The 26,377-nt window shown below is 37.3% G+C and overlaps 2 protein-coding genes and 1 long non-coding RNA gene across 3 annotated transcripts; 1 reads left to right on the plus strand and 2 right to left on the minus strand.

The window, feature by feature from the left end:
* Positions 1–5,930: 5,930 nt before the first annotated feature.
* LOC119796282 (solute carrier family 22 member 7-like) lies at positions 5,931–11,446 on the minus strand. Its single transcript, XM_038304774.1, has 10 exons — positions 11,015–11,446; positions 10,811–10,914; positions 9,900–10,054; positions 9,636–9,804; positions 9,433–9,556; positions 9,117–9,226; positions 7,455–7,669; positions 7,257–7,365; positions 6,972–7,178; positions 5,931–6,754 (listed from the first exon to the last, which is right to left on the minus strand). The coding sequence occupies exons 1-10, from the start codon at positions 11,393–11,395 to the stop codon at positions 6,721–6,723; spliced, it is 1,608 nt and encodes a 535-aa protein (XP_038160702.1). The 5' UTR covers positions 11,396–11,446; the 3' UTR covers positions 5,931–6,720.
* Positions 11,447–20,190: 8,744 nt separating this feature from the next.
* Positions 20,191–21,158, minus strand: LOC119796278. Its single transcript, XR_005282444.1, has 2 exons — positions 20,762–21,158; positions 20,191–20,654 (listed from the first exon to the last, which is right to left on the minus strand). It is a non-coding gene; the product is annotated as an uncharacterized LOC119796278 (long non-coding RNA).
* On the plus strand, positions 20,529–24,817 carry synpo2b (synaptopodin 2b). Its single transcript, XM_038304769.1, is given in 3 exon segments — positions 20,529–20,555; positions 20,557–21,220; positions 22,390–24,817. Coding segments are annotated over 3 exon segments (3,063 nt in total). The 3' UTR covers positions 24,762–24,817.
* Positions 24,818–26,377: the final 1,560 nt, after the last annotated feature.

The following is a 26,377-nucleotide window of genomic DNA, read 5'->3' on the forward strand; positions in this document are numbered from 1 at the left end:
CGGTGTGAAGGATTCCAACAACAGGAAAATGAAAGGCAAAGAAAATAAAAAATTATAATAAGAAAGAGCATAGGCTGAAAAGCGACAAATGGACAGACGGACGATGCGCTGAAAGGGTTGGGTAACTGATGTAGGAATAGAAAAAATTTATGTTCATCTTTTATTTAAATAAATAAAAAATCTTGGTTGTAACACAAAGGTTTTTGTTTGTTAAGCAATCAAATCAGACAGCGAATAAAATTATTAAAATCAACAAATAAAATCATATTCAACTTTAATACTTTCCCAGACATGGAGAATCAGATTTAATTCTTAATGCAGTGTAAACTTTTGTGCATAATTACAAAAGTTATAAAACTGATAAAATTGGTAACTTCTCAAAGAAGGAAGCCTCACCTTGATATGAGCCCAACTCTGTTTGTTTGTAGGCAAGAGGAAGGACTAGGCTCCTCTTGCTCGTCAACTCCAGCTGTCTCATCATGTTGTAATCCCATATCAAAGAGCTTTCTAGAATTTCCTTCTTTCATCTGCAGAATAAATGGCCAAGCTCCATCTGATATCTACAGAGCCCCTCTGATGACATGGTAAAAAAAAATGTTTAATTGTGGCCACGAAGTAGTATTTCGTGCGCACGAAGTAGTATTAATGAATTCAGAGCTGAAAAGTACAAACGTCATACAGTGGCTCAAAACTATGAATCCCTACAACAGAAAACTACAGAGATGGTGAAAAACTTGCAAAGTGAACTGCCAGGGGTTAAGGTTTTGTACAGGGAACTGAAAAATAAGTATGATACCAACGATTTTGCTCTAAAACGGCAAATAAACGCATTCGAGCAGCAGCTTGATAAAGAGATAAAACTGAGGAACAGCCTTAGAGCTGAGAAGGACGACCTCCGACGGCAAGTCCCTTCCCTTCAACAACTGATCTTATGGTGCGAGGGCAGATATAAAAGACAGCTGTCAGGTTTTTCAGCTGAGCTCAAAGACAGAGATGACCTTGGTCCTCCAAAACGAAAAATTCCCAGGTGTCAAGAAGAAAGATCCAAAATAGACCTGTCCATAGATATTGACGCCCTGCCAGACCAATTTAGATTCAGTTTATCTATTACAATATCCTAGCCACAATTTTTGCTAAGCGATTAAAGTTAGTTCTGGATGATATTATTGAAGAAACACAATCAGGCTTTTTAAGAAATAGACACATCTCAAATAACATTAGGCTTCTGCTCGACATATTAGATTACCCTGATTTGATAAATGATGAAAGCTTTATCCTTTTCCTGGACTTTTACAAAGCATTTGATTCAATTGAACACAACTCTATTTTTGAATCATTAAACCTATTTGGTTTTGGTCATTTTTTCTGAAGTACTATTAAAACATTATATAATAATGGAAATAGTTCAATCAAATTGAAAAACGGAACATCCCCAAGATTCGACTTGAAACGTGGTATACGGCAAGGTTGTCACATTTTCCCTTATTTCTGCTATCAACTCAACTATTGGCTAATCACATAATAAATAGTCAATTGGGTGGAATGTCAGTTCTGGACAAAAGAATTATCAGCCAACTGGCTGATGATACAACAATTTTCTTAAAAGACTCTTCTGAAGTTTCTCTAGCACTTGAATTGATAAAAGTATTTTCTGAGGCTTCTTTACTTAAATGTGAGCAAATGTGAATTAATGGCTGTTAAGAAATGTGAACTCTCTCATCTCTGCAATATTCCAATTAAAGAAACCATTAATTATTTAGGAATAACGTTAACCAAAACACAGAATACTAGGTGTGACCTCAATTTTAGCCCAATTTTAGAAAGAACAAAGAAAAGATTTAATGCATGGCTCCAAAGAGATTTATCCCTTCGGGGCAGAATTTTACTTTCTAAAGCTGAAGGAATATCCAGACTGACCTATGCCAACCCAGTCTCATGGGAAAATGTACCCCCACTACGTTGGTCCACACTGCAAAACGTAGTGGAGGTACATTAATGGCCATTTTTTTGTGGTACTTCTACATTTCTTCTGCCTATACGCTTTCTATTGTTTTACGTCCTAGTCACGTGACTTTCAAGATTCCAGCTGGGAGAAGAAAAAAAAAATATATATGGCCGACATTCGCTCATTTTTTTGTGGAAAGATTAATAACTTGAGTTTGTTTTTGCATTAAAATGAGTTTTGATTACATTTCTAGTGAGAAATGTATAGTTTGTTGCCAGAATATTTACTCAGGGAATGTACATATTCACTTGCTTGTTCGTTTCTTGCAAAGATTTTTCAAGATAATGTGAAACTGTAACGTTTTGGTATAAACATGGCCGAGATTTCTCTAACTTTCAGTGGGAAAATCAATAATTTCAATCAGTTTCTGCATTTAAATGGGTTTTGATTACATTTATAGCGAGAAGTGAAGGGTTTATTTATATAATATTTACTTAGTGAACATACATAATCACCCGCTTGCTAGTTTTTTGCTACGGTTTTTCGGATCTAGTCAGGATTATGTGAAATTGCAACGTTTTGGCTGCTACCCATCGCCTAGCATTTAGCTGCCGCCCCGATTCAACATTGAATTCTTTGTGATTTAACTCCATCTGACGGATCAAACCCTCGCCACTGCGTGCGTTGCGTCTGAGGTTGATTTTCAGATCAATGCATTACGTCGTGGCATACGGCAGAAACTTATGTTGACAAAATGATCATGGGTTAAGCTCGGACGTGTTTTATTTGGAAATCTACCGGATCCTTTGTGCATTTAACTTCCTGTTTGGTGCGATCTCATTGATGGGTTTTGACCAAATTTTGACCAAAGAGGAACTCAAAAAAACAAAACAATTTAAATACACAACCAGCATATCTGGAATCAACGACAGAGAGCGACTGGGACCAGAAGTTTATTAATTTCTCCCCATTGATTTCCATTCAAAATGTTTTCGATCCCACCGGGCTCTAGGGAAGGGGCGTGCATACCGCCACCTACTGTTCATGAGTGTGTAGCAACATTGTTTTACATCCATTAAATTCTATTTTTTAATTTTGCATTCTGAAGATAAATAAATAATGCTTTCCTTAATCTATAAATATCTTTTATATTTCCTTTATTTCCCAGTAATCCTTTAAGACTCCATTCTGGGCCTGTCCTTTCAACTCTTTTCAATTTCTCCCTTTCAGGTTCATATGTTTTACAGTTCATCAATAGGTGTTCTACATTTTCTATCTCTCCACATCCTTCACATTTGTCATTATTTTTCCTCCCTATTAAGTATAAATTGTCATTTAAATATGTATGACCTACTCTTAATCTGATCATTATTATTTCTTCCCTTCGGTTTCTCTCATTAATATTTCTATTTAATACTGACTTTTGTACTTCATATAACCTTCTTCCTTTTTTATCTTCATTCCACCTTTTTTGCCCTTTTTCAATTTCTTTTTAATAAATGATTTTCCTTTCCCTAAAGGAATTGTAATTTTTATTGCCTCCTCTAAAGCCCTTTTTGCTAATTTGTCTGCCTTTTCATTTCCTTTTTGTGCTGGAACCCAACAAAACCAAATATCAATGCCACTCCTGTATAATCTAAATAAACTGTGCTGAATTTCTAATACTAAATCTTTCCTATTATTTCCTTCTCCTTGAATACTTTCTAAAACTGCTTTGGAATCCGTGCAGACCACCAACCTGTCTGCTCTGACCTCCTCAACCCATTGGAAACTCAGTATAACTGCCACCATCTCTGCAGTGAAAACAGACAGTTGATCTGAAATTCTTTTAGAAATGTGTATTTTGAACTCTGGTACATATATTCCTAGTCCCACACACCCTTTTAAATTCTTAGAACCATCAGAATATATTTTAAGGAAATTATAATATGAGTTTGCTTGTTGGAATCATTAACTGCTTTAAAAAAATATTATTATTATTATTATTATTATTATTATTATTATTATTATTACTATGCTTGTTCGAAAAATCGAACAAGCAAGTGAATATGTACATTCCCTGAGTAAATATTCTGGCAACAGACTATACATTTCTCACTAGAAATGTAATCAAAACTCATTTTAATGCAAAAACAAACTCAAGTTATTAATCTTGTCGGCCATATATATTTTTTTTTTCCGTCTCCCAGCTGGAATCTTGAAAGTCACGTGACTAGGACATAAAACAATAGAAAGCGTATAGGCAGAAAAAATGTAACAGTACCACAAAAAAATGGCCATTAATGTACCTCCACTACGTTTTGCAGTGTGGACCAACGTAGTGGGGGTACATTTTCCCATGAGACTGGGTTGCTGCAGTGAACCCAGTCGTGACCTGTCCTGGATCTAATAACCCCTTGGATCAGTTCTTTATTCTCTGTGTTGTTTCAATAAACCTTTGACCTTTTTCCCTTGAGTCCGTGTGTTCTGCATGTGGGTTAGAAACCTTAAAGCAAACATGACAGTTTGTAGACCAGACATAGCTTCTTCCCAATACAAGCCAGATTATTTCTCAAGGTTTATTAACAACATGTAACTGCTTAAACCAAAGTGTTTGTAATTTGTTTTGACTCTGACTACTTTGCATTGTTATAAGTAAGTAGGAACACATGCTGCCCAGGCAAAACAGGCCTGAATACGGACCAGTAAGGCCTGCACGATGACTGTTCTGTCTTTGCAAAGATATAAAAAAAATTGCCGGCTGAGTGAAATCCATCGATCTCATAATTTAGTAAGGGTGAATAGTTGAATACTTTTTCCCCACTACACCAATGTCAGGGTAGTGGTTCTGTTAAAGTTTTCGTTTTGAGTTTTTATTTTTATTTTTTTCTTATGTATTTCTTGTTTACCCTCTGTTGTCCTCTTGTGTCAGTGTCCTTACCCCTATCTCCCCTCTAGTTTTCTCTGTCCAAACCTGCTCCCAATCTGCTGATTAGCCTAGCCTTTGTTCAGTCTCCCCTTTATACACCTCCTGTTTAGTCACTGTTTGTTGGTTCCTTGTTTCCAGGCTCATGTGTGTTTTCCCTGACATCTCCTGGTTTTTTGGTTTTCTTTTTTTGTGTTTGGACTTTGCTTCTGTTGCCAAAAATCCTGCATAACATTTGCAAGAAACCACCTCAGTTTCTGTCTCTGCATTTGGGTCCTCTAGAAATCTCCACACAACTTGACCGAATCGCAGGGGTGGCAGTCCCAGGGACTCCCAGACTTCCCTCTCCCCATTTACCTCCTCCAGCTCCCTGGATAAAGCTCAAGCCCAGGCCTACCGAGAGACATAGTCCCTCCATCGTGTTCTGGGTCTTCCCCTGGGCTTCCTCCTGGTGGGATGTGCCTGAAACACCTCCTGAGAGAGGTGTCCAGGGGGGAATCTGAAAAAGATGTCTGAGCCACTTCAGCAGACTCCTCTCAGTGTGATATTCCTGATGGTCAAGGTCCTAACCCTATCTCTAAGGGAGTGCCCAGCCACCCCCTGGAGAGAAAGCTAATTTCAGCCTCTAGTATCTGGGATTTTGTTCTATCTGCCATGATCCAAGTTTCATGATTAATTCCCCCCACAGGGCACCATTGGGTACACACGTGGACCAGCCGGGAAACGTCCTACGACCCCTCCAGCTCTCTGCAGAGGGTCTGGAGCTGATCTAGTGTTCCACAGCCGGGAACAAAACAAAAATACTCCTCCTGAAGCTGAGGTTCGACCATCAGCCGGATTCTTCTTTCCAGCACCCTGGCATAGGCCTTCTCAGGGAGCTTTATTTTTATTCTCTACCCAGGCCTTCTTGCTGCAAGGCATCAGTGCTCACTACTCCAATGAGCGGCCCCAATGCAGAAATAAATATTTTCTATATAAACTGTGCTGGCCACTACATCCCTTTTTAAAATAATCGTATTGCCTGATGTTGCCTCATCCCCATAAACTACAGTATTATTTATAAAGTGACACATATTGGTTAAAATCATTTATTTGCATTAATAAAATAACATAAATTCTTTTTGAGACACCATATTAAACTTTACAGAGCTGGTACAGAGAAACACAGTAAAGCTACTTTTTGTTGCAAGTTTTAACAAGGTCCCCTGTTTTTTTTAATATACTTCAACAGGTGATATTACAGATACAGAGCAAAATGTATCAGTGAGGACAATTCATATTACAACAATTTGTACAAAGAAAGAGACTGTGCAGTGTAATCAATGTGAGATGTTAAAAATTAAAAGCTATCCAACTTGTTAATTGGACTTTTGTGCCAAAGGAAATGGCAAATTGTAGAATATTCAGTTTCAAAACAAATGGCATGAAACCTTTACAGGAGAACTTCATTCTTGGTGCTATTTTTTTTAAAGAAGCCTGATATTTCCCCATGGAAGGAGGAGGAGGAAGATTGAAGGGGAAAGGTGAGCTTTTAGCAAAGGTGATATGATATATATTTTATAAAATAAAGATATTATCAAGAGAGCGATTACAGACGATCAGCAAGGGACTGAGAAAAGACTCAAGAGGACCTGGAAACATCCAATGATTTTGATCTAATGGTGCTACGGGTGTGCTGGGTAAAAAATACTGAAACCAGTTAAAAGGTGTACCAGTGATATCAGCAGAAATTAATCTCCTCCATAGGGTCTCATATGAGATGGTGTGCAAGACCTTGGTTAATAGTCCAGAGCAAAGTTTTATTTTCATATCCTTTTTTTAAATCATTTTTGTTATTGAAAAAATATATCTTTTTGGTCAGTGGTTATTTTTACTGAATTCCCATATTCTTTGTTGGCTTGCTCCTGCGATATAGAAAAAAAACAACAACTGTTATTTCATGGATGATTTAAAAGGGAAAAACAGTCAAAAATATCCAAGGATATTATGAAAATTACAGAGTTTATGTAATGTGCTAAAAAAGTACCTTTGCACTGGGAGGCTCAGTAAATTGGTAAACATTTACTGGATATTTGATATTGGATTACATATAATGTTCCTCTGAAAATGTTTCCATTTTACCTCGGTTTCTCAATGTCTTCGATGAACTCTGGCAGCTGGGTGTTTAATGTTTCAGGCAGGAGTAAAGTGACTAAACCACAGCCAACCGCCACAGCGCAGTATGTAGCAGCAGGGAGGATCTGCCACACGTCTTCCAACAGCATAATGAGTGGGGAAATGGAGACCCCGAGCCGTGCCATAAATGAGGTGAAGCCAAGACCGTTCTGCCTGGAAAAGGACCAATAGGTTACTGTTACCCCTCCTCTTGTGCAATAACCAAATTAAACATGTACATGTCGGACTGACCGCACTACAGTTGGATAGAGTTCCGTTGTGTAAAGGAATATTATTGTGAACGACGCCTCTGACAAAGACTTTCCAAGGACCCCCACAATGGTACGAGCAACCCATTTATCTGTTGGGGGGGGGGGGTCCACATTGATTAGATATAAACAAAAATACATGGATTATTTAAAACAAGACCGCATGACATGAAATTCTTACCCGTTGAAATAAAAATATTGATGAATAGACAGACACCAGTAGACACTAGAGCTCCCATCTCACAGTACCTTCTACCAAATTTCTCTAGGAAGAAATAGACGCCTATCTTCATCGGCACTTCGATTGAAGCAAAGATGAATTGTGTGAGGAAAGGATTTAGGCCAAAGCCTGTAATGTTTAGACTTATCCCATAATATGTAAACGCTACTCCGTACCTAAAATGAGAAAAAAAAAACAAAAAAACATTCAACGTATTGAAAACAAGGGAAAGGAGGTGGGAAACAAAAGGACTCTAAGTAAAATAACATCTCTGTTGGATAATGTCTCCCACCCCATGCATGAAGCTGCTGCTGAACTCGAGAGCTCGTTCAGTTACAGACCTCTGCACCCTAAATGCACCCAGGAGCGTTATCACAGTTTCTGTCTTAGTTATTTAAATAACATCCTGCTGCCATGTTTGCACATCTCTGGTGTTGCTGCTATTTTTCACATATGCATTACTGTAAAAATGTCCACAGCTGTATATTAATTAAGGGATTTTTCTATTCTATTCTATTCTGATGTGGAATTCTAAGCTGGGGCAATCTGAAAACCGACTTAATATTCTAGTACAGTAGTTCAAGATAAACTTAATTATTTGTTGTTGCTGCCTCATCTAAGTTTTCTAAAGCTCCAATTAAAGAAACGGTTTTAAACCTAGACAGATGACATAATTTCATCGGCTTGGCTAATCACCATTTTGGTAATATTATATGAATGATCAGAGTCCGACAGCTGGCAACATTATATCAGCAGGTCTGTTGGTAGATGAATGACATGTCTTTAATATAAAACTAGCTGCAACAATAAAAATGAAGCTAAATAACTAAAAAAACTGTTAAGAAGATAAATTGAAAACTAATTACATATGGACTTTTTCTCAATCCATTTACTTTAATACCGTTAAAACATGTTATGACTGAGAGTCAAAATTGTTTAGAAACTTTTGAGACGCATTCACTTTTTATCAGTTACAGATATGGTGGCAGTTGACACACCATGACTGCAAATTATTATAAAGTCTGCATTCTTCGAGCATCCTTAGTTGGGTCTGCGTCCCTAAAAGTCAAAAGAAGCCATTATTGCTTATAAAATTTGGTTTAAGCCGCAAGTTTTACAGAATCTATTTTTGATCTATCATATAAATTATACTCTAATTTTTAAAGAGGACAGATTTGATATCTTTATCTGTTTATCTGGGTTAATTTTATTTGAAATAAAAAAAATAAATAAAGATTTTGCAAAAACATGGTGGAAACAGTATTTTCTATTGATATTTTATATATATATATATATATATATATATATATATATATATATATATATATATATATATATATATATATATATATATATATATATATATATGTTGAAACTTATATAAAAACCAAAATTTTTGATCCAATGACAAGAACATAGATTTACAATTGTCACTGTGTCTTTTGTGCATTCTGGAAAATTAATGCAATTTTTCCATGAGCAAGAGACAACAACGTGTCCTTTGATATTTTCAACATTAATGTGAACAACCACCACACAAACACAAAAAGAACTGTAATGAAGTCATAATTTCTACCAATCCAGAATTATTACCATACCCTGTCACATTAAATGAATACATACCATACAATCCCAGAGCATATTGCAAGTTTTCTTATGTTTCGGGTCCTGAAAAGATCTACAATAGTGTATTTATTATCTCCTGTTTTAGCTTCCACAGATTCCAGTAATGCCTGGAAGGAAAAAAAGAGAAGAGAGTCAGAGCGTTCAACTGGAGGCTCTTTATGATTGTCTAAATCTGTTAGCTTATTATCCAACTAGCCTAATTGTTTTACAGAAAAAATACTCAGTAATACGGTATACAATTTGTATTATTTCCCTTTCCCCTCACAGTTCTGCTCTATAAAGTTAATAACTTTTGGATGATAAAGAGGGTTACGTTGGGTGTGATGGCAGTGATACACTTGGATCTGCCGTTCATTTCAGCACACTCCATAATGTAATGATGTGCATCTTCAGCTTTCCCCTTTGTCACAAGCCACCTAGCAGACTCTGGAAGCCACCTGAAATAACAAACGTTAAGACGATTTTGGTGTTTCTTTTGTTCTACTTTTGGTAAGAAGAAAAATTTTACTTTATTACCTCCAACAAAAGATGGCCAGAATAAGTGGTGAAGTAACAACCACTATGAGCATCCTCCAGTCCCTCACAAAGAAAGCAATCCCTGCTAAAAGCCAGTTCCCGAGTGACCAGTCAAGGCTTATGATTACACAGGAGAAAGTCCTGCGCTCAATGCTGCACCATTCAACATCTGGAGAAACAATGGCATGGATGAAAAAGTGAGATCAGAAAAGGAGGATGAACATAAATAGAGGAAGAGGAGAACAATAAAGCAAATTTCCTTACTTAAAGCTATGGAGATGATGCTTATCCCTGATAGGCACATGCCTGTAAAGAATCTCATAATGACGAACATTATGTATGACGAGGAGAAAGCGCTCAGAATCGCAAATGTCAACGAGGATATGTAAGACACCAGGAGCAGTCTTCGTCGTCCAAACCTGGTTGTGAAAAAAATCGATTTAAATGACTGACTTAAAAAAAAAAAACTTCTTTACCCCCCTTATTGATAAGAAATACTTCCAACAGAAATAGATCTATGAACCTCTAATTTATCTTAACTTTTTTGTTACTTCCTTATATGCATCATCATATCATCCCTGCTTTTAGTCACATATAGATTTACTGTGCACTACTGTAAACAAAATATTTAAAGAACTGATATATGTTAATCATTTTTTTTAATCCACTGGCCTAATTAGTGCCATAGTTATCATCTGAGTCGGATCAAAATATTTTAACCAGCCATTTAGGTTTGATGAAAGATAGTAAAACCTTTTCTGTCCTATTATCTCATCTGTTAATATTTAAGGTTGGGTCAACTTGGACATTATCTTGAACTATTTTCTTTGGTCCGATAAGAATAAACCATTTTTTAACAATAAACATGCTACATGGGTTCTGTGTTAAACTAATGATGATCACAGAGAGAAGTACCTCCTATCTACTCTAAGTGTGCAAGGGTTTATGATTTTGTGTTATTTTTTTACCTTTTTAAAGGCTTCAGGCTAGTGTGCTTGAACACATGGCATTATATTAGAGAAAGGTGCTCTGGACCGCTGCTGGAAGTAGGTTTTCCTTGTTTCTTTGAGAAGGACAATTGTCCAAAACATACAGGTAGGTCAACCCAAAAATAGGCCAGTAGTCTCAGTATGGACTAGTAGTCCATACTGTTTATTCTTTGTATAAATCCTTACCTGTCACTGAGAAACCCAAATATTGGGGCTCCAATCATGACACCGATAAAGAAAATTGTAGCTGTGGCCGTATTCATCCCTTTTCTGCTGCAGACAAGATCCCACTACGAAGGACAAATTGAAAACATGATCCATTTTTTCTTTAACCTAATTTATATTCGTAAGTCTTAAACAGGGTGCTAATACCTTTTCTATTACACTCACCTCTGTTACTAGAGTAGATTTAAAGGTGCTGTTGTCATACACCCATCCATTCTGGCATCTTACGAAGGATGCCTCCTTGCTGTTGTTCCAGCCTGATAAATACTCATACTGGGGCTGTGCAAACATCTGACATGAACTGGGAGTCCCATCTCGCTTTGTAGGAATGGAAACCAACAGCTTCTGGTGTAGAGTCAGATTTCCAAAGACGCCTCCATCTTCCAGGGAGCTGATGTTGCAGTGGTGAGGGGGCACTGCTGCCATGAAGTTGTTCAGCAAGAAATGACATGGTAGAGTGATTCGGGAGAGCATCTGGATCAAAAAGAGCTTCACTTGAAATTTTCCAAATCCATTAATTTCAGAAAGTACATTGTCGAATTTCATTTTTGCTGCAGATCAGAAGTCAATCAGCTGCGACAGAAGAAATGGTGAGAGGATTTAAGGGAACAGAGTAAAACTGATACTAGTGTGGTGTTAATCATTACAGATATCTGGTTTAAGCATTTTATCAGGGCCTAAAAAAAAGAAGTTATTCAGTTTTAAACATAGACTTCCTTTTAGATATTTCCCAAGACCAGGAAAGATTTAACGTCTGTGCAAGAAAACAGCTTTATCATGAAGTGTAATATTTTACAGTAAATATCAACAAGGCACAGAAAAAAAGGGTAATTTGAAGATCAACTCTCCATCGAAGTGCAGGGGATTTTCTAGTAGGACATCTACAGATGAAAGTACATCTGTGTGTAAATGTTTAAGGAAATGTTTAACTGAAAATAACAGAGTTTAACGATTTTCAGTTTTTATTACATTATAATTTTTTTTTTATGAATCCTATAAAAGCCTGCTGACAATAATCCAAACAAGACTTTAATTTTCCAAAACATATTTGCTCTTTTATCACTGATTTTGAAGGAACCTCAGTTAGGCAGACCGATTCCTACCTGTAATTACATTTGAAGACTTGGCGACCTCTGCTGGGTGTTAAACCAATTGCATACACGGTCGAATAAAGACATTTTGCTGCACATTTCTTTAGATAGTTTCATATGGAGAAATCTGGAATAAAGGTTTTCTTCCAGAGTGAATTGTTGATTTTAGGGTTTAGAGATTACCTCACATGGTCTCAACCAGGAAGAATAGAACTGTATAGAACAGAATTAAATATAACAGAAAAAATAGAACACAATAGAGTAGAAAAAGAACAGAATAAAATAGAAAACAATAGAATAGAAGATAGTAAAACAGAAAAGAACAAAATGGAATAGAATACAACAGAACCGAACTGAACGCAACAGAATAGAATAGAACAGAACAGAATAGAACTGAACGCAATAGAATAGCATAGAATAGAACAGAACGGACAAGAACAGAACAGAAAACAATAGAATAGAATAGAACATAACCGAACAGAATAGCACAACAAAATAGAATAGAACAGAACTGAATAGAAATTAACAAAACAAAACAGAGCTGAACACAATAGAATTAAATAGAACTGAACAGACCAGAACAGAGTAGAACAGAACAGAGCACAATATACTAGAATATAACAGAATAGAATGGAACAGAACAGACCAGAATAAAATAGCATAGAATAAAGTAGAATAGAACAAAAGAGAACACAATAGAATGGAATAGAATATAACAAAACAGTATAACAAAGAATAGAACTGAATAGAATAGAATTCTAGGTAGAAGTACATTGCAGTGCAATAAAGCTGATTTATCTGCCACTGTTCTACGCAAATAATGAAAATGGCTTAAATAACAACGTAGATACATTTACATGTGTACAAATACATGAGCTAATTATATAAAATAAAAAATTATATGTACACCTAAGGTTATACATACCTGTATTTATGTAGATATGTAAGACTTTATTGCAAACAGTTACATCCAAATGTGTAAACCTGTATCTCTCCCTTTTTTAAAGTTAACTACTTGAGTGAAGAAGTGACATTGGCCTGATTTAATGCTTGCTGGGGTCAGTTTTAGTACCTGTTTTTTAAACAATTGAAAATGGTGCATCTGACTATTTATATGATTTTGGTAAAACTTAGTATGCTGCTGCTTTGTTGGGACATTACATTGTGGCTGCATCTTTTATTTACTTTATTTTAGAGGAACTGTATGGGGGCTTGAAGTGCTCAGGGATTTCATGTGACTGGCTAAGACAGACTGACTCATAAATATAAAGCAAAAAGAAAATGAGACGTTCTTTTCTTTTTTTCTTAATTATCTGCAAGGTGTTATGCTTATTTATCACCTTTGGAACTATTTTTGTAACTTTTTTTTATTCATTTAAAGATGCAAGTCATTTATTCACATTTCAACCATTCCTTTAGTCATTGTTTTTGCCTGAGTAGTTTAATCCAAATTTGAAGTGGCTCCACAGATTCTCTACTGCATTTAGGTATGGCCCATCCAGCATTAACACGATTTCTTATGCATTTTTTATCAACAACTGCTATCTACTAATGTTGATTGTTGGATCTCTGCCCCTTTAAAAGTTATCATGAGCCTCTTGACTGCTTTTCAGCTTAATTCGTTATTTACCTGGTCTATCAGTTTAGCTGCACCACCATGCTTTAGTAGACACCTCAGCTCTTTCCATTTTCAAATGACAAACCGAATAAAACTCTCTGATATGTTCAAACCTTTGAAAAACTGTCTTCACGTCATGATCTTGGTACTGATTGCTAGTTTAATTGCTCATTTCATTTACCTGTCTAGCTCTGTCCTGTTTATCATCACTGCTCATCTAATCCACCTGCTCCTGCTTCTATTTAAACTCCTTGGTCCCAGCCATCAGTGCCATATTATTCCTGAGCCTTTTTTTGAGAGTTTTTATAGAGTAACTTAATGTGTTCTGATTGTCTGATCCTGACCCGTTCTGCTTTTTGACTTTTGAGCTAGCCTGTCGCTGTCCTGATCTGTTTGCCTGAACTGTCTTCGGACATCTGCTGGATTCTACAGTGGAATGAACCTGGATCTGCCTCTTCCCTCCACCCTGTGGATTATCCTGTCTTCCTTCCTATTTGATCTGATCTCCTGCCAGTTTTGAAGCCCTCTAGGCTTTAGCGTCTGCAACTCTCTGGCAGTGTAATCATCCTCCGCAGATTATCGTGCTCACTAATCTGTGTTTCTCTCCTTTGGAGGTTCCTGCCTTAGACGCCCTAGCCGCTGCAACCGCAGATCCCCAGCCTGCTGCATAATAAAAGCTTTTAAATTATCCCACTGTCTGTCTTGCCTGATTACTGGGTCGCTCTGTTATGAGTCTTACACTTCAAGACTTTCTTTGTCAACCTAAGTTCTCCTAAAAAACCGTCATTAATACTCAGCAATTTATCCTGAGATTAAATTGCTCACATGTTGTCTCTATTAATTAGATGACTGCTGATTGCCATTTCACTAGTTAGAAGTATCAGTGTACAAGGGACTTTCCTCTTTATTTCACAATTATGTGGTACTCTGTTTAGGTCAGGGGCACAATCATTTTAAAATGGTTTGTCGATTGACTGAAATGTGACAACACAGGTACAGCACACTAAAATTAAGATTTTATAAGGTGCAAATAAATTGTTAACATCTTTTTTTCCCTTGTTACTACAAAGAACAAAAAAGTGCGTTTCAGATGACTAAAAATATCTTCATAGTTCATGATGTCACCTGGGTTCTACAGCTGCAAGATACTAATTGAGCTGCGTCATGGTTTGTAGGGGGGGGGCGGTTACTTGGGTTTTCTTAAGCCATTCAAAAGAGATACATCATCTAATAAGCTGTGGTAAAGCATGGAGAGATGTTGGATGGGAACTGAAGGCACGCCTTTTAGACACACATCTTTTGCATCAAGGATAGTAAGTACTTTGCAAGTTTTTTTGTGGTTCTCATCACAGATTTATAAACCATTCTGTTTTTTTTGCTTGTTTTTTTAATTTAATTTTTTTTTACTTAAAACAGAAACTAAACCACAAGCTGCATTACTGCAATTTCTACATCACCTCCCTCAAGTGATTCAGACACCCGCCCTCTGTAATTGACATTTATTTATTCTTTGCACTGTTTTTGCACAACGTCACAATTACTTTATTTGGATCTATAGTTATACATATAAATATATATATATATACATATAAATATATAGAGTGTTATATATGTGTATATTTATATTATTTTGTGTAGTTTTGTTGTATATGTTTGTATTTCTGGAGCGTGTGACAAAAGTAATTTCCCTCTGGGAGTATTAAAGTATGAGTCTGCATTAAGGATGACTCGAACATCAGGGTCCTGTCGGTGCCACATTTGTTTCGTATTTAATATTTTTAATTAAAAGGCTGTGATTTTTTTTAAATTGATGATTTACTTTTTTAGCAGTTTATGTTTTGTAGAAGTCAAGCAACGTGACTGTTGCTTGACTTGTAAACGTGATTAAGAAATTTGAAAATACTTGAGCATGTGTGGGTCCATTTGTTGGAAACTTTAGTTCTACTTTTAGCCATTTCAGGCCCTGTGGTGAAACACAGAGCACCAAAAACGTGTTTGTATCTAATAAGCAGATGCACTTGGATGGTCTAAGTGTTGGATTACAGTGACAGCTTAAAAAGCTCCTATATCTTAGTTTCAAGGTTCATCCCTCTGACCATTAGTCCTTTCAGTGGCCAAGGAAAGTGGCTCCTGTTTCCATGACAGCAGTTCAGCACAGTGAAGTTTTAACCATACTAGGAGAAGAAACTCCTGCAGCAGTGAACCTAGATACAGTGCTGGCCAGGAGTTCAAATGAAGCGGAACCGAGTGTAAAGAGAAGCCTGGAGGGGACAGTTTTCCTCTAAAACTTGTCTGGATTCCAAAAAGGTCTTAGCTTTATGTAATGCCACAACTGCATACAGTTATAAGTGTAAACATTGAACATCTTTCTATGTATCTGTGGAGCAAACTGACAGGAAAATCCCACTAGATGTTGACAGCAAGCAAAGTAATTTACACATCCACAGTAAGCAGAGCTAAACCCTACTTAAATTGAGGATAAGTAATAATTTTTTACTTATTTCTAGATCGTTTTTGCAGTGCATAAGTTATGGTCAATACATTGAAATGACTCAAAAAACATCAAAAACGCATAATTAAATGCTCTTCAAGACTTTGAACCGTTCTTCTAGAGAAATTGCATTCGCACTTGGATGGTTCTGGGGGCTCCGCTATAAATGTCACTCTTGCGTGCCTTCTGTACATTTCCCTTCAGGTTCTTAATGCCAGGGTCTCCCTTCAGTTCTGGAGGCAATCTCCAGAACTTTCACGTTTTGTTTTTGGCCTTACTTTGATTAATAAAAAAAAAAGTATTTTAGTGTTATAAAAACCACCGCCACCATCATTATGTTTCTTTATAGATAAGTATTTTCAAATGTTCTTCAAGTATCTCTGAAGAGACATCCAAATAGTTCAACTCCAGTGTAAAAAAAAAAAGAAGATACTTTTCTTAGATTGCAGTGTTGTGCAGAGAACATGCACTGAGGCTTTGTTGGTCAAATGAAAACATTTTGTCATTGGCTTCTCTAAACCTTTCAGCGATGCTATCCTATATCCCTCTGACTATTCTTTCAACCCATTTGTCATAAATTCTTGGAGGAGCTACAACTGAAACCATTGCCCTTATTATGCTTTGCAACAACAAGATTGCAAATGAAAGTAGTTAAGCGTTACCTGCTTTTAACAATCATGATGTTTTGGTGTGGTAATGGACACCTTTTAAGACTGGAGCTCGGCCTGTTTTTCAGTGTAGTCCTGTATCTCTGACTGTTACTAAGTGGATGTGCTCTCTTCATCCTCTGATATGGGAGCTGGCTCGGAACTCTTTTGCCTGGCTGTGTGTTTCCTGGATGGGGTTGCCTACGGAGTTGGTTAAAAGTTGCATTTTGTATCTCTCCTTCTTTCTGTATGTCTGCTTCTGTCTCCTTGGACACCAGATGACCTCAGCAGATGGCCGCTCACACTGAATCTGGTCCTGCTGGGGGTTTCTTCCTGTAAAAAGGGAGTTTTTCCTCTCCACTTTCGCTACAAGCTTGGTTAGTGTGAAGGATTGCCTTCGAGTCAATGAGTCGATGCAATCAACTGCTTTTCCTTACATAGAAAACTTTGAATCAATTTGACCATATGATCTGGTTGAATTGTAAAGTACCTTGAGATGACATGTGTTGTGAATTGGCGCTACACAAATAAAATGAATTAAACTGAGTTGAATTGAAGACTATTTTTTCCAAGACGTAGTCATACGGATTTACCTTTGTAAATGCTCACAGATTGATGCTCTTTTCTCATCACCCTATGCCTTCTTACGTTTCCTTTTCATCATGTATGACTTATTCCATTTGATTTATGGATTTATTTGTTTAATTTTTTTGCATGTATTAAATACTTGTCTTTGTACTCCCATCTGCTTTGATATTATAGAAAGGTAACTACTGAAAGTAAAGTTGTTGGATTGTTATTGTCCTGCTGCAAATTTTATTCAAAACAGTACATTTGTTTTTACCTAAATATGAAACATCTTTTTCTATTATCTTTCAACGCCTTAAAGACATTGGTGCATTTATTAAAATCAAAATTATGCTTTGTGTCGCATCATGTAATGGGCATATCAAGTATGTCTGATGACACTAAAATTAGCTTTTGTGGAGGCTTACAAATATATAAAAAAGTCTGGTTAGCCACAACAAAAAGCATTGCATTATACAGTTCTATGGCACCCCCCTCTGGTCAAATAAAACTTTCTATATTTTTTCATAAAAAAAGATTTTGACAGTTTAAAAAACATCTTACGGAAAAACAGAAATCAGAGTTCACCTTCCAAATATCAGGTAATGATTTATAACTAAACATAAAGGACGTCTAAATGTATTTTGTGTAAAATAAAATTTTTAATTTTCAAAAGAGGGATCACCTTTGGCTTGAATAAAAGAGACTCTACAGAGTGTGTTTAGCGCGTCTTAAATGGGCATGCTGACAGCTGCTGCAATTCTGAGACTAACTGCAGAGACGAATGGGACCAATGGAGGGGAAAAAAGCTTGCTGTGTAAACAAGAGTTCGGGAGGCAGCCACCCAATTGTTTTGCTTATGAGCCTGGACATGAATGCTTTTTTCCCTCCTGGTACTACATACCATTCCATTTACAGCCCTGATGAAATAGCCAGACCAAAGTTGGCCTTCCCAATTGGGGATAGGAATGATTGGAGGAATTAAATGTTTGTGTGTAATGCTAAGAGGGCAACAAGATGCTCCCCTCTGTGAGCATTGGAAATGTAAATAACCAAGGTTCATTTACATTCATCTGGAATGTTCCTGCGTGTAAATTATCTTTCAGCTGGGGACTATAATTTTTTTTATCATTTGACAAATACTCTGATTTTACTTTTTAAACAAACTTTCATATACTATAAATGCTTTCATCAGCTCAAAAATTGGTTACCCTAATGTTCTTAATGCCAGGGTCTCTCAATCGTCCACTCAACATGCTTCAATTGGTCCACAATGTTTTTTTTCCTGACACCTCCATATAAGAGCAATCAAAGTATTCCTGTAACTGTCAATGAGATTTCTGCTCCTCTCAGCAGGTATTTTGGTCCACTCTTCATCAGCAAACTGCTCTAATTGTCTCGGGTTTAAAAGCAGCTTTTTCCAGTCAGCATGTTTTAGCTCCTCCCAAAGATGCTCAATAGGATTTAGGTCACGACTTACAGAAGGCCGCTTCAGGATAGTCCAATATTTTACTCTTAGCCATTCTTGGGTGTCTTTAGCTGTGTGTTTTGGGTCATTATTCTGTTGCAAGATCCATTACATGCAACTGAGATCAAGCTCTCTGATACTGGGTAGCACATATCTCCCTAGAATCCCTTGATACTCTTAAAATTTTATTGTAACCTGCATATTCAAGATACCATGTGCCAGATTAAGCAAAACAGCTTCAGAACATTACAGAGCTTCCTCCATGTTTGACAGTATAAGGACATTGTTGTTTTCTTAATATTCTTTTTTTTTTCTTTTGTCTCATCTGTCGAAAGGACATTCTCCCACATGCTTTGTGTCTTGTCAACATGTAGTTTCCAATCTAGCTTTTATTTATTTATTTTTTTTCAACATTAATTTCCTCCTTGGTCATCTCCCATTAAGTCCACTTTGGCTCAAACAGTGATGGATGCTGCGATCTGACACTGAGGTTCCTTAAGCTTGAAGTCCACTTTTTATATCTTTAGATTCTTCTTTTGTTACCATTCTTATTATCAGTCTATTTGATTTGCTATCCATTTCCAGGGAGGTTGGCTAAATTCCCATGGATCTTAAATTTATGAAAATTATGTGCAACTGTATTCCCCAAAACACTAGACGTAATTTACAATGCAATTCAATCCAGTTGACTTATATAGTGCCAATTTACAACACATGTCATCTCAAGGCACTTTACAGTTCACCTGATCATACAGTCAAATTGATTCAAAGTTTTGTATCTAAGGAAAACCATCGACTCATTGACTCCAAGGCGATCCCTCAAAGTAAGCATACTTATTTCAAGTGCATATTATCTAATTGTCTTATTTTAAGAATAAAATTACTCATTCCCTTTGCAAATCATCTTATTTACCTACTCAAATTACAGGTAAATAAACTTAATTTAAGAAATGCTTACTTATTTCTAGCTCCTTTTTGGAGTGTAGATTTTAGTTTTCAGTCTAAATCTGGTCGGTCTGTCATAGTCTCGATTTAGTCCACAAATCATTGTTGAAAACTTGGCTGTGTTTGGTCCGTCTGATTTTGTTCAACTTCAGTAAAATAACACACATAGAAAAGAAATTGCAAACCCAGCCTGTCACATTGTTTTGTCTGTAATTGTTTTTATGATCTCTGGAGACAACTCTTTCCTTAACTTCCTCTGGTCCATGTTGAGTGTGGTACACACCACAACACCAAATAGCACAGTGATTACCTGTAGCCCTATATAAAGGACAACAGACTGATTACTAGATTTTAGGGATCTGTGATGCTAATTATGTGACACATCTTCATTTAACACATCCCTTTGGTCACATTATTTTCAGCCTTTTTATAGGTATCATAATTTTGGTCATGAAGTGTTTCATGAGCTTATCTTTGAAATTCACGTGTTAAAGCATGATTGATAACCAATATCTGACTTTCATTTGTTTATTTTTATGAATGTTTTTCAGATATAAGTATTTTTCTGTGACCTTTGAGGAGTTTTCTTTCGCTAAACTAGGGCTACCAACAGCTGGCCCTATAACAATAAAAATTTAAGAGCTTCTTAAATAAGGAATACTTTTGAAATTTAGTATAGAATAACACTGTGACATCATATTCCAAATGTCTATCTTGTTCTTTTTTTTCTTATTTCATTCTAAATAATTTGACATTTTATTTATTTTTTATGGGTTTTATACAAACAGATAAATAAGTGAACAAATACTGGAGTCTGGTATATATGACTAATCATGACATATCTTTGTCTTGATGAAGGAAAATAGCATTGGACATTGTGAAAACAGCACGAGAGATGGAACCACAAGCTGGAGACATCGAACACAGTCCTCTCTGGTCAGGTTCGGATGGCTCCCAGGAACTTTGCCCTTCTGGGTCCTATAATGAAGAAGACGACAGTGAATCAGAATACCCCTCAGACACACAAAATGCTCAGATCTCCTTGTCTGGGTCTTCAGAGTGCCTTCAGATGCAAAACAGAAAACCTGCAGATGGTGAAGGACCTTTCCTGGATCATGGTGAACAGGAAGTGTCAGTATCATACCAAGTAAACAATGATTTCTACCTTTCTGAATCAAGAGAATCCATGACAGAATCTCCTAACATCCAAACTTCCCAAATCGCAGCAACCCCACCCCCAGAGCTCCCAGAATCCAAGTCATGGGAGCATTCTCCCTCTTCCTCCTCCTCTCTTGGCTGTGCTGCTGATATGACCAAGGCCCTGACCCTGAGCTCAAAACGGCCCCAGGGGGCAAGTGATAGGCATGGCCCAGGGACTGAGAACAGGAGGGTTGAATCTTCAGAGGAAGGAGGGAGTAGTGAAGCACCTCCTGCTTCTGTCTTCTTTGGAATTTCTGACGAGGGTGCTGAGCAGGCAGAGAAGAGGAACTTGGGGTCTGACAGAGATCTCTGCAGACCGAACAAGCAAAGGGCAAGGTACACACGTAAGTGTCTATTTTCTATCCTGTTCCTGTATTTCAGTGAAAGTAACCATCTAGATTGCAGAGCATGTTTCAGAAAAAAAAATATGGTCAGGAGTGTGTATAATTGATTAAAAAGTCAAAATACTGTATTTTATATTTTCTTTATGTGCAGCCAGTAATTTAAAGATGATATCTAAAGAAATTGATTGCACTGTATCTGTTTAGCTTAAATGCAGCACTAAAAACTTTTCTTTTTTGCTGAAGAATAACTTGCAAGCAGCACAATGCATGTAGTTATTTATATACTATTACATTTGATCTATCTGAGGTGGGCTTAGTGGGGGAGGATTCCCAAAGCTTTATTAGTCTGAGCAGGACAAGAATAAAATATGACCATATGATGAGACTGGCAGAAGCAAGTTTGACAGACACCAACATGTGTCTCTCTGGATGGCCACCTGATCCGTTTTCCAGTCGTAACACTTGACTGCAATGGAAAGTGAGCCTGTTACTTTCCTTGCCTTTGGATCCCTCATGGGTTGGCTGTAAGTAAATATGATGCTTTTATTAGTGTGCTTGCTTCAGCAGGGGAAGATGAAAATAATTTTATTTGTAATGTTTAATTTGAATATCTATATGAAAAAAAAAACTAAATTTTCACTAACCAGAGAATAATCAAACAACTATTAATTAATTACCATCAAATTTAAATTTTAAGATAATAATTTTTTTTTTCAAAAGTATTGTTTATATGACTACTTAAAGATAAATGGATAAATTTTATTAGCAAGAAAATTAGGAAAACTAAGGAAATGTCATGGCTAGACAACGGAGCAGAGCATTGCCAACTGCAGCTTTTTTAAGTGTCAGATTTGCAGTTGTGACTATCTTTCGAAGGTTGTGTAAAAATGAAGCACTGGTAACAATCACCATGGGAGCAAAGGTTGCCCTGTGCAGTCTGACCCAACAGTTATGTGAATGGGTCTTAGATTGCCAAATAAGTAAATGCTGTTTATCCTAGAAAGGTGTCAGAAGATAGCTTATTCCAATGAGATACATAGCCTCAAACCAGTCAGGGTGTCTATAGTGGTCTTAATGTTATACCTGACTGGTGTGTATCTTTGTAAATTTCCCCTTTTCTCAATGCTTTCCTTTTTTCCTTTTTGTCCTCTTCCTGTTCTTCAACTCAGGACTAAGTCACAAAGAGAGCCAATCAGAGAAACACGTGAAGGACACCAAGTCTAAATGTAAGCGAATTGCCCAACTGCTGGCCAATGCACCCAACCCTCAAAACAAGGGAGCTTTGCTCTTTAAAAAGCGCCGCCAGAGGGTCAAGAAGTACACTCTTGTGAGTTACGGAACTGGTTTTCCCTCCTTCGACAACTCATGTCAAACAGAGGGCAAAACTGACCAAGACAGATCCGTTGGTTATACCTTCTTGGGTTCGAGTGATTCTGACTTTGAGGAGCAGTATTTGCAGCTTTATCAGCACCATAATACACGTTTTAATTGGCTAAGTGGCCAAGACATGGATGTGCTACCAGAGACAAAGGGGAAGGGACTTTTGATGTTTGCACAGCGTCGCAAACGAATGGATGAACTTGTGTCGGAGCAAGAAGAGGAGATGAATGAAAGATTTGTCGGGGATATTTTACAAGAAACAGATCAAACAAGAGCACAGAGTATTAATGAAAGTAAAGAAATGTACATGCATGCTGAGGAGACCAATATGAGGAATGCAAGTCAGAAGAAGCATATGGATTATCATGGGGATATTCAAGAAGTGAACCACCTCTCCAGTGCACTGAAACCCATGGTGTCTAACAGAACTGCCAAACCTTTTCTAGGATTTCAGGATAACTCAACTCTTGAACCTTTCACCATGTCTGGTGGTTTCAGTCCATCAATGAAGAAGCATGAACTAACTTTCAAAGTTCCTGCACCAATTAACTCTAACCCCAAGGTTTGGTCTCCAACTGGAGACATTATAGCCTCAAGAGATGAACGAATATCTGTGCCTGCTATTAAGACAGGCATATTACCAGAGTCAAAGCGGAAAACTGCAAGTAAGCACCAATCTGCAAAAGAATCAGAACTTTATAGCCAAAGCAAAGGTGAAAGGAAGTCTTATATTGAGTCGGAGGAGGACTGTTTCAGTTTGGGTGCTGAGGCTTGTAACTTTATGCAATCCAAACCAATAAAACTCAAAAATCCCCCTCCAGTTGCCCCCAAACCCACCATCAACCCAGCATGCCCACCCTGGATAAGGAAGAGTCCTTCCAACGATCCCTATATTCCTTCAAGAAGCACTGTGCCCCAACCCTCTCACAGCCCCGTCGGACTTCGTGGTCAGCATTACTTACAGCAGCAAGACTGGGCTGGGCCTCAACAGATGGCTCAACACTGGGCACCAGATCAGACAGAGGCATCACTTCAAACACCTGCCCATGCCCGAGTTCCGGTCAACTCCTCTTCTCAGTTCAATCTTCAGCCAACTGCAAATAGCTGGAGTCAACAGCCGGCACGACCCCCTGTGAGTAAGCAGGCCCACAGTCCTATTTATAGCCCACTTTCACACTCAAAGAATAAGTCAGACAGTAATCCAAACTTAGTTGTCTCTTGCCCACCGCAGGCAAAAAAGTCATACCCTCAATTATCAAAATCATTAGAGGTTTATCCAAAACTCAGAATCCCAGAAAGAGGTGTTGTTCAGACCGACGATAGCCCAACTATGGCAGGGAAAGGTGCACAGTTGTTTGCCAAAAGACAGTCTCGTATGGAGAAGTTTGTCATTGATGATGAAACGGTGCAAGCAAACAAAACGCGATCCCCTTCCCCGACCTCATCACTCCCTAACTCTTGGAGATATTCATCCAACATCCGTGCCCCACCCCCACTGTCGTATAATCCTCTTCTGTCTCCTTTCCACCCTCCATCAGCAGCCAAGCAGGCCCCTTCCACTAGCCCAATAACTAAACCTAAGTCCCAAGAGAAAGCTAAATCCACCCCCAAGCAACTAAACGCCCTAGATATCATGAAACATCAGCCCTACCAATTGGACTCATCCTTGTTCACATATGATGCTGCCTCTGAGGCCAAAAGCCCCAGTCCTAAACCCACTCCTGTCTCTAAGTTTGAAGTTACTAAAAGCCTTAAACAAAGAGCAGACTCTTCCTATTCTCCTTATAATCCCTCTGAACCTGCCGGTCAAAGCAAGGCAGAGGCCCCTGCTAAGGCTCCTAAATTGGTAAGTACACCAAATTCCTACACTCAAAGCATACAAACAGCTGAGCCACTTTCAACAAGCAAGCATTTGGGTGAGAGGCTTGCTGTCACAAGTGCTGCCCCTCGCACAAGCAGCAAGCAAACACACAGCTTCCGACCTGCAAGCGCATCTTCTCAGAGCTCATCTTTTAGCGACAGCATTGCTTCAGCTTTCTCTCCTGCATCTCTTATTGCCAGAGGAGTGCGTCAGATGGCTCCGAGGCCAAAATTCTCTGCTAAGAAGCCAACAGTGACAGGAAAACAGTGGAAGCCTGTTGCTATGCTTTCCTCAGTATAGCACTGTACATGGTCATGCTTTGGTGTAACTTGAGACGACTGTCACATTAGTGCATGTGACTTCAAAAAAGTCTTTAAAAAAAGGAAACTAAAGTTTATCAGATGTTATGAAAAAGGATATATGTAGCAATTTATAGCTTATGAATAATGAATTCAGACTAAATGTAGCCGCATTTGGGGGATCATCTCAGGGCATTTCTCAGAGAAACACAGCTTTTCCCAAGGAAGAACAGTAACACACTACCTTCCAATAATGTGGTATGTGGCTGCAGACATGGTATAAACAGATAATTGAATGTGAACTAGTTCTCAGGACACACCTTACATGCCCCAGAATGTCTGCACAGGTTCTACTTCTGGACACTTTAGTTTAGTTTCTTTTTTAAGAGACATTGTACAATGTTTTTTGTATGTATAGCAGTTACGATTACTGAGCCTCAGATCAAAGCAATAACAATATCTTTCAATTTTGATTTCATTTGATAGCTGTCTGGATAACAGTGACTGACCTGTGCTGCACCTGTAAAAGAATATTTTTAATCCTTTATACTGTTTTGGGTAAAATATGTGACTGCGTTTTAATTCCCGCACACAATCTATTATTCTTTCAGGCTCATTCCAGACTCTGACTATATTAGATCAGATAGAAAAACATATCTGATGTTATTATTTAGCGTAAAATAAAATTTGAAAGAGAACCTATTTTCTTGCAAATATTTTAATGTTGGAATATTTATGTTAGCTGTGATTTAGAATGAAAACCCAAACAACAGCTGCCCTCTTTGTGTCTCTGTCTTTCTGACATATCACTGTTTTCTGAACTTCCTGTAGCACTGTCATGCTATTAAATTCTTTTTTTTCTTCCTCTTTGTTGTCCTCTTTGTGTGTTGGTAACTTTAAACTGCTTTGAGAGGCCAGAAACTGCTCCTGTCTCACCAATTCACACTCTTTGCAGCATCTGCAACCAGCAGAAGGTTTATCTTGCAGAGTTAAATCACCATGTGTGTTTGTTTCACTGCACATTCAGCCACCTACCTTCAGCACACGGGAAAGGTTTGGAACTATAATCTTTGCCTTTAAGCATATCTTTGGTGTTGTTTTAGCCTGCCTTTAAAACAATTTTAACTTCTTAACCTTATTGTTTAAATTTCATTTCCCTAAGTAAAATGCGTCTAGATTAAACTATAGGTACCATAAAAACCAGTCCAAAGTCCAAAGGGTTTGAAATTAAACTTCTAATGTTTTGGAACCAAACCAACTCAAAGTTTTGATTCAAGTGGGAAAAAAAACTTTAAGGATAAATTGGCTTTTAAAGAATGAAAACTGCTTTTTTCAATGTCTAAAAAGGCAGTTTAACATAACATAAATGCAGATATAAGTTTATTTTAAGTTTTATTTTAAGTTTTTTTTTGTTTTTTTTGTTATGTCATTAAACATCAAGCAGGATCTGTTTCCATTTCAAGCATTTATAACACATATATAATTGCTTGTATTACTTTTAGTGTTAGTGGTAGCAGTACTGTATCAGGAGTAGAGCTGTGTTTAGAAAAGTAATACTCATATATATTAGGGCTGAAACTATTAACCAGATAAATTCTGATTAATCCATAATTTAAA

This window comes from Cyprinodon tularosa, unplaced genomic scaffold (assembly GCF_016077235.1).
Source record: "Cyprinodon tularosa strain WSP-4 unplaced genomic scaffold, ASM1607723v1 ctg540, whole genome shotgun sequence".
Classification (NCBI taxonomy): domain Eukaryota; kingdom Metazoa; phylum Chordata; class Actinopteri; order Cyprinodontiformes; family Cyprinodontidae; genus Cyprinodon; species Cyprinodon tularosa.

Excerpts from the sequence above, each read along its gene's own strand:
- LOC119796282 (XM_038304774.1), bottom strand. The coding sequence starts at position 11,395 with ATGAAATTCGACAATGTACTTTCTGAAATTAATGGATTTGGAAAATTT. Across the intron at positions 7,366-7,454 it reads CAATATTTTTATTTCAACGG|ATAAATGGGTTGCTCGTACC; the intron begins GTAAGAATTTCA and ends CCCCCCCAACAG. Across the intron at positions 6,755-6,971 it reads GAAGACATTGAGAAACCGAG|GAGCAAGCCAACAAAGAATA; the intron begins GTAAAATGGAAA and ends TCTATATCGCAG.